The sequence below is a fragment of the Cucurbita maxima genome, unplaced genomic scaffold (assembly GCF_002738345.1).
Source record: "Cucurbita maxima cultivar Rimu unplaced genomic scaffold, Cmax_1.0 Cma_Scf00021, whole genome shotgun sequence".
Lineage (NCBI taxonomy): Eukaryota > Viridiplantae > Streptophyta > Magnoliopsida > Cucurbitales > Cucurbitaceae > Cucurbita > Cucurbita maxima.
Genome location: NW_019272037.1, coordinates 2,382,674 through 2,391,223, shown reverse-complemented (window position 1 = coordinate 2,391,223; position 8,550 = coordinate 2,382,674). Strand labels below are relative to the sequence as shown.

Sequence of the window (8,550 nt, the reverse complement as noted above, 5' to 3'; positions counted from 1 at the left end):
GACCGTCCACTTGGCAAAATATGATTCACAGTTATTTACGGAAATCTCAAATCTCTTGGTCTCGTTAGTCGTTTCTATCCGCTTCCTATTGGTCCACGCGTTAACCCACCTTACCTCCCCTCCCCAAAATGTCCACCTCATCCCCTCGATTTTTGGTAATAAATTAATTATAATTATTTGTAAATTATTAATGTGACTTTTTGCTTCACTAGATTTTGAAATTTAATACCAACCACCCAAAACAAAAAAATATTTACTTAAAAAAAAAATAAAAATAAAAGGACCGGTTCATAATTTATAACTCTAGAAACGTCTGTGTTGTGTAAAGTTGATAATTAAAAATAATTAGAATAGTCGAGCCGATGGTTTGAAACAATGTTCAACGTCGAGTATTTATACATAGTTTATTGTGTAGTAGTAGGTCAACCTCAAAGACTCGTACCAACTCAAAAACTATGATCACTGTCTTCTTAACTTTATCCGTATGAGCTACTACTGCTAAAAAACTAGTTGATGAAAACGAGTATTGAAACGGGTGAAAACTGAAATATGTTAAGTGGAATGAGAAATGCTCAAATGGGCAACGTCGGATTTTAAAGATCAAAGAAGATATCCCATCACCAAAAAGTATTAAAAAAGTCAAAGTTTAATCGACAACCGCTCCCGTGATAAATAAAAGCATTAAAGAAGGTCGTTAACAAAACTTTTCAAGAGTGTCGATTGGCGGTACCTGATCTCAAAAAATATTAAAATTTATTTATTAAAATCTTGCCGATAAAATATAAATTATCGTCAAATAATGGATGAATTAATCTTACGCTCATAATAAAATATCAATGGTTGGAATTCTTCCAATCATATTTTAACTTAATTTATTAATTTATAAAAAATTTAAAACTCAAAATAAGGGAAAAAAGAATAAAATAAATTAGAGTGAGAGGCGAGACAGGGGATACGTGGATGGCTTTCGGCTTCTGTACTCTACACTTCTTGGCCTCTGATTGGTTGCCAGGTGGAGCCCAATCATAATCCGACTTTGGTGGGCCCCACTCATGAGAAAATAAATAATAAAAAAAAGGAAAAAACGCCACGTTTGTTGTATGTCGCCCAATCGCGATCTGCGCTGTTGGAAGCTGCGGATTCAACGTGTCTGTACCGCTACGTGTCCCAATCGCCGCTTCTTATAAATCTCCGCTCTTTTGCTTCGCCATTCTTCACACGCTCGTCGCAACGTTTTTGCTGCAAAATCAGCTTTCAATCTGAGCCGTTTGATTGTTTCTTAATGGACGGTAACGGGAGAGGAGGTTGCTGTATCGCCCGATATGTCGGACCTTCCCACGACATGTCGAAAGTAGACCGTATAATGCTTAGGTTCCGCCCCATTGCGCCTAAACCGGCGCTTTCCTCCGGATCTGGTTCGGCGGAATCCACGCCGGAGAAACCTGAGGTTACCGGACGAACCGGTAGAGGGAAGAGGAAGTGCGGTAGGGAGACTGGAAGTAAGCGGTGCAATAATCGGAGGAAGAAGAGTGTAACAAACGACGGCGTTTTGGGTTCGGCGGTTTTGACGACGACGTTGCCACTTCTGCCGGGGATTCCGGGTTGTGTTAAGAGAGAAGGAAGAAACGTGCCGGTTTGGTTGAGTTTCGAGGGGGTGAGAGAGGAAGCGGGATTGGTGGTGGATCGGACGGCGGTTGCGGCGGTGTCGGTGCCGCAGGCGGTGAGGATAGTGGCTTCGTCGGTGACGGTGGAGCACGTGGCGGAGATCACGTGGGGAGAAGGGGAGGAGTTGGGATGTACGGACGAGGAGATGAGGAGGAATCTGGAGAGAGACACGTGTCCCGGGTTTATATCGGACGGTGGAGGGAAGGTGACGTGGACAAACGAAGCGTATAGGGAGATGGTGGGGGGTACGGCGGATGACGTGGTGAGGGTTTGGTTGGAGATGAAGGAGACGACGGAGGAGTGGTGGCCGGCATTCACGTGTAGAGTTAAGGTTCAGTACCGGAGCCGGTGGGGAAAGGAGAGGAGCTCGTTGACGGCGCCGTGTGATGCATGGAGGATGGACGGCGGCGGGTTTGCTTGGAGGCTGGACGTCAAGGCGGCGCTCAGTCTCGGCTTGTGCCGATAATGAGCCGGTTCGGGTTGGTTTTTTATTGGGAGGTTTGTAAGAGAATTGTGAATAGAGAGGGCTTTGTTAGGGTTCAAGTTTTCAATGCATTGCCTATAATCGTCTTTTTCTTTTTCATGTAAATATTGGGTTTTCATTTTTTTTTTCCGATCAATATATTGATTTTTGAAAAAAAAAAAAAAAATGTTGAAGATGAACATGAGGATGGTTGTGTAATTAACTTAATTATATTAATTTTGGTTTCATTTTCTTTCTCTAATCTTAATAGCTAGCTAGACCTTTTTCTAGTTAATTGTAATTAACGGTACAAGTTCGAACACTTGTCAGCAAACTTAAATACTAGTACGACTTCATCACCAACTATTCAAGCTTGAGTAACTAATACGCCTTCGTAGCTAATTGTACAAAGCTCGAGTACTATTCAAACTTGAGTAACTAATACGTCATCATAGCTAATTGTACAATGGTCGGGTACTATCATGCCCTTGTCATCGCTAGCATAAGTATCAATACGCCGTAGTCACCGGCCAGTTTGAGTAATTAATATGCTTTACTCACTGTCTATACAAGCTCGAGTATTTGTACATCTTCGTCACTAGTTATATATGAATAATTGATAGGCCTTCGTAGCTAATGGTATAATGGTAATTACAAAATAACCTATTTTCTACATTTTAAAATAAAATAATAATAATTTGATTTGACACATAAAACTAACCAATAAATTTATTTATTTCTCTTCTCCTACCTAACATGGAAGACAATGGAGGGTTATCCATTAAGTGGGCAGGTATAACTTTATCTCTGTCTTATGATTAATTTTAAATTTTATTTATTTCAACAAATTGGATTGAGCTTTTAAGTCCAAATATTTAATAAAAATAAAAATTCCCACAATATCAGACCATAGAATATAACATAAACAATAGTTTTGAAGCATTATTTAATTTAATGATCTTTTAGAACATTATTCAAATATTGAAGATTGGTATAAAAAAGTAAATATACTTATTTTCTCTAAAATTAATTAATGGGGAGATTCGTGGTTTGGGTCTTATCATTGATTTGGTACTGTTTATGTCTAAACTTTCCGTACATTGAACTCCACTTTCATTCACTAAAAAGATTCTCTCTCTTTTTTTTTTCTTTCTTTTTTAATATTATTATTCTTCTTTTAAAAAATAACCTTTTAAGGTAGAAGATGGACATTTGAGAAGAATAATATATTAATTTTAATAAGAAAAAGTCATAAATCCACAGATTATATGCTTAATTATAAAATATATCTCTCATCTTTATTAGTGTTGGAGGATGAAAATTCCATATTTCCCATATTGGCTAATTTAGGAAATGATCATCCGTTTATAAGTAAGGAATACTAACAGCATTGATATGAGGCATTTTGGGAAGCCAAGAGCAAAGCCATGAGAGCTTATGGTCAAAGTGGACAATATCATACTATTGTGGAGAGTCGTGTTCGTCTAACATTGTATCAGAACCATGCCCTAAACTTAGCCGTGCCAATATATTGGCAAATCCTCGAATGTCGAACAAAGGACTCCAAAAAGAAAAAAGGAGTCAAGATTGACAAATCCTCGAATGTCGAACAAAGGACTCCAAAAAGAAAAAAGGAGTCAAGCCTCCTTGAAGGTACGAAGGCAGTAAAAAATGACTAAGACTCCAAATGAGTCAAGCCTCGATTAAGGGGAGGCGTGCTTTGTTCGAGGGGAGGTGTTGGATGATGAAAGTTCAACATCGGCTAATTTAGGAAATGATCATGGGTTCCATTAGTATGAGGCCTTTTGGAAAGCCCAAAGCAAAGCCATGAGTGCTTTGTTCGAGGGGAGGTGTTGGATGATGAAAGTTCAACATCGACTAATTTAGGAAATGATCATGGGTTCCATTAGTATGAGGCCTTTTGGAAAGCCCAAAGCAAAGCCATGAGAGCTTATGCTCAAAGTGGACAATATCATACTATTGTGGAGAGTCGTGTTCGTCTAACAATTAGAACATAATATTATTATTTTTAGTATATGGACGAGAATTGTTATTACCTTATGTTTATAATATTTTTAAATTTGTATTTAGTAGTTTTATTTTGTTACAATATGAAAATAACTTGTAGAGCTAACCTCATTTCGTCTTATGATTTGTCCAATTCTTATACTAATTTTCTCGACTACCAAACAAAACCAAAAATTTCAAGTTAAAAGTATAAAATCCCACAAAATCCGAAAATCAAAATATCTTCTAATGCTATAAATCATCAAATACAAAAAAGGTTGACAAAGAATATGATTTTCATTCCCAAGTGATAGTAAACTAATTTGAATCGCTGACGTGATGAACAAAGCTTTAGTCGTTATAGACCTATAGACCTATAGCTTTGTTCCTAATTCTCCTGTAGCTAGATTCTTCGGTTTTTTCTTTCCATTTGAATGTATATAACTGTGAGTATAGATAAACGTTTATCATGGATAACTCACCCGACAACTACTTAACCCTACTTGTTTATCATGGATAAGTATCCAATTGAAAAGACTAAACTATCCTACCACAGAATTATAATTTACAAATTACAACCCATCAACTCAAGAGACAGAAAGAATAGAGGATGAGAGAAGAGTAAAAATGTGTGATAAGAGAAGAAAATACCTATAAGAATACACGATGGCAAAGCAATAGACCACTGCAGTTGGTTCTGTGCTGCTGCTTCCATCTTTCTAGGAGAAAATCTTCATTGCTTGGACGCTTTAAATATTCATCCATATCGAACCGAGATTCTCTTGATTCCAAATAGGACTGATTTTGATAATTACCAAGTCTTTTGAATCTACTTTCTATATCTTTAACAGCTTTCCCAGAAAGGCTAATGTTAACTCCAGGGCTCCAACTCCCTTGGCTGCTAGCAGATTGGTTACATAGATCTTGTGCATTGCTTGTATCCTAAGACGCCAAAGGCTAGAGAGGTAAGGAATGGCTTGACAGTAAAATCAGATTAGCTCTTTTAGATGGCTTGTGGATTAGATGTTACCTGATTAACATCCCTTGGAAAAGTTTGCGGAGTCGTAGGTGGTTCGATCATACTCTTTCGAGGATAAGGAGTGGCATCATTATCGGTCTCCCATTGCAACCATGGAAATAGGACACCATCCATTCCAGGAGGAATATGTTTGCTGGCTGCTTGAATTTTGAAATTTGGTTTTTCTTTCCCCCTTAAAGATGAACTAGCGTCGCTCCTATCGCCATCAAGAGATGAAATGTCGGTATCTTCGACATTGGAAATGAAGTCCTCAATGTATTTTTCTGCCTCCTCACTCAATCGTTTTGACATCCTACTTCTATCCTTGCTCCTCTGAAAGATAGATACAGAAATAATCATCAACATTACAAACAAAGAAGATACTCTATAACGAACCAAGCCTACTGCTAGCAGATATTATTTTCTTTGGGTTTTTCCTTTCAAGTTTCCCCTCAAGGTTTTTAATGCGTTTGCTAGAAAGAGGTTTTCACACCCTTATGAAGAATGCTTCATTATCCTCCCCATTTGATGTAGGATCTCAAAAATCCACCCCCTTCAGGGGCTAGCGTCATTGCTAGCACTCATTCCTCTCTCCAATCAACATGGGATCTCACAATGCTCTGATACCATTTGTAACGACCCAAGTCCACCGTTAGCAGATATTATCCTCTTCGGGCTTTCCCCTTCGGACTTTCCCTCAAGGTTTTTAAAACCCGTATGATAGAGAGAGGATTCCACACCCTTATAAAGAATGCTTCGTTCTCCTCTCCAATCAATGTGGGATCTCACATACTCAAACTCGTCTAAGGAGGTTAAATGTTATTGTCGGTGGGACAAGGTTCCAGTTTAAGGAGGAAGTAAGTGACGTAGGAGATTGAAAGTTCTTTATTAGAGGACTTTAGTTTCAGGCGGAAGTAGATGAATAGTGGAAATTATCCAAATTACAGTTAAAATTGTAAAACGTGCTGCAAGTGTTCTAAGTTCTTTGCAACGATGGTCCTAGATGAGAACAGTCTATTAAGATATCTTGGCTATGTATTTTGTCAAAGTCAATACAAGAATCACGCACCTTTCTGGTTCGTGAAGGGTTCTCTGCAACAGCATTTTTCAGATCAGGAGGCAAATTTTTAACCATCTTTGGACGTTCTTGACCACGTTGCTCCTCTGTCACCATCTTACCCGATGAATCTCTGCGCTTCCCGGACTGTCATTGCATACATACATTTTTCAGTCACCACCAGAACATGTAATGAATCACTTAATGGATATAAGATCTTATAATAGAATGCCAAAGAAGAAAAGATACTGATAAATATGTGGAAGAGAAAGTAAAAGTAGATGACCATCCATAAAAACCAAAACTCAATAGAAATTTCCAACTGATATCAGGGCAGATCTGATACTGGCTTAGTTATAGAAAACATCAAAGATGAATCACAAGAAAACACATGTATCCTTACCTGTTCTTGTTTTGTTGAATAATTTCTAGTAAATGGAGACGTATGCTGACAAATACCAGAATTACTTGAATGCAAATCATCACTGAAAGTTACAACAGACGAATTTCTGTTCACCATTTCCTGTGTTATTCGAAAAGAATTGTGATGAACTCTAGATAAATTATTACGATAACTTAGTTCAAAATAACATTTATTTACTAATGAAGAGTAGAACTAGAACCACGTAGAAGGATCTCACGCACCTGCTCAAGTTCCACCCTTATCTCTTCCACAGCATGTCTAAGTTCTTTCCGCATTGCTTCATACAAGCCACCTTTGTCAACAACATCCCCATTGGGCTGCTTTGCCTGAAAGATATGACATAAACCCAGAGATATGTAATGGATGGAAATGTCTCAATTTTGGTGCGTATAACTTTCATATATTACAGAGAAATGGACCTTTCTTGCATAAATTGATCGAATAGTCTCCTCCATTACACCATTACCGAAGTATGTATCCTTCCCTTCATCATCAGTTAGAACTGAAGACTGGCTCTGTAATAAGAATTGGTCATAAAAGGGTGGAAACAACGTAATGCAAATCCTCCTCCCCATCCCCAGCAGCAAGTGAATACAATAAACGGTAATTAAAAGGGGGAAGAGCTTACTGAATAGCCATCATGGCACTTAAAATCATTCTGGCTAAGAGATCTTTGCAATGATGGTCTACGGTTTGAATCATCAGCCTTATGGGATATTGGCTTCTGCTTATTTCCTATACCATAGCTCTTTTCTTTGACACGAATTCCAGAATTCTGAGATCGATCAATATCACTCTGTGTTGGAAAATTATTATGGGGTTAGTACAAGAATTCCTGAGCCAATTTCCCATTATTTCCACCAAAACACACAACTATCAACATCTAATTGCCACATTCCAAATTGAAAATCATTTATAATTAGCTAAGATGAACCTTCTATAGGAATAGATATTCGTCCTATTTTCCAAGTAAGAAATTATTCAAACCAGAACCGAACCAGAGAAAATGGAATGGATTATTCACCTCCGAATCGCTAATCTGGTAGCGAACCACCGAGAGAGAGCGCCGTCTTCTCGAATTACTTTCAGGAACCACTTTCCCCCCTCCAACGCTATAACTGGCTCTTCCTTTGCCCTCGTTACTACCGCCACTACCTTTAGCACAACTGTGTCTCGACACTGACCTCCCTCGTCTATTCGACGCCACGGCAGCATTCGTAGCACCACTCGACTCGGAGCTCCGCGCAGCGGACCGCCCTCGATCACCAGAACCGAAGAATTCAACCGCTAAGTCATCGAGACTGATCTCAGGGAATCCCGAGCCTCTCGACGACGTGTTTACAAACCTACCTTGCCGATCTGAACCCTCGTCGAATCCCTTATCGGCGGGAGACGATGGCAGAGGGTGGGAAAATCGGCTCAAACTTCGAGAGCGGCGGTGAATCGAGCTCCGATTGGTGGAAGCGGAGTCATCATTTGAAGCAACCGATGCTCCGATCGGCGTCCGTTTGGTCGTCGATTTGAAAGCAGACGACGCCATTTCTAATCCGAATCAAACAAACAGTTGAAGATTTTGAAATCTAGAACTCCGCCATTTCAAGCAGTCAAAGAGAACTCCATTGGAGGTCTCTTTGTTGAGGAAACAAAATGCTTCGAGAGAGAGAGAGAAGAGCTCAGTGCCGTGATTTGGCGGAGAGATCGAAATTATATGAAATTTAAATGTGGTAGCTCTGCTCTGTCGTATGGTCCATGGTGGCGCGTGAATGTTATTAAAAGGAAACAGTTGAATTTTTACCCAAACTTCCCCAAATCTTTTAAATTCGGGATATATAATTATTGTTTTTCCTTTTTTTTCTTTCCTTTCCTCACTAATTCAACCATGGTTTATTTTTTAAAAATAAAAAATCACTAATATA

The 8,550-nt window shown here is 38.9% G+C and overlaps 2 protein-coding genes across 2 annotated transcripts; one reads left to right on the top strand and one right to left on the bottom strand.

Annotated features, from left to right (window-relative positions):
• Positions 1–1,231: 1,231 nt before the first annotated feature.
• LOC111495145 lies at positions 1,232–2,293 on the top strand. Its single transcript, XM_023145039.1, has one exon. The coding sequence runs from the start codon at positions 1,283–1,285 to the stop codon at positions 2,129–2,131; it is 849 nt and encodes a 282-aa protein (XP_023000807.1). The 5' UTR covers positions 1,232–1,282; the 3' UTR covers positions 2,132–2,293.
• Positions 2,294–4,475: 2,182 nt separating this feature from the next.
• LOC111495137 lies at positions 4,476–8,395 on the bottom strand. The gene is made up of 9 exons (XM_023145023.1): positions 7,659–8,395; positions 7,263–7,430; positions 7,054–7,149; positions 6,856–6,960; positions 6,614–6,733; positions 6,223–6,357; positions 5,166–5,486; positions 4,787–5,077; positions 4,476–4,579 (listed from the first exon to the last, which is right to left on the bottom strand). Exons 1-8 carry the CDS (start codon positions 8,172–8,174, stop codon positions 4,787–4,789), a joined length of 1,752 nt encoding a protein of 583 aa, XP_023000791.1. The 5' UTR covers positions 8,175–8,395; the 3' UTR covers positions 4,476–4,579.
• Positions 8,396–8,550: the final 155 nt, after the last annotated feature.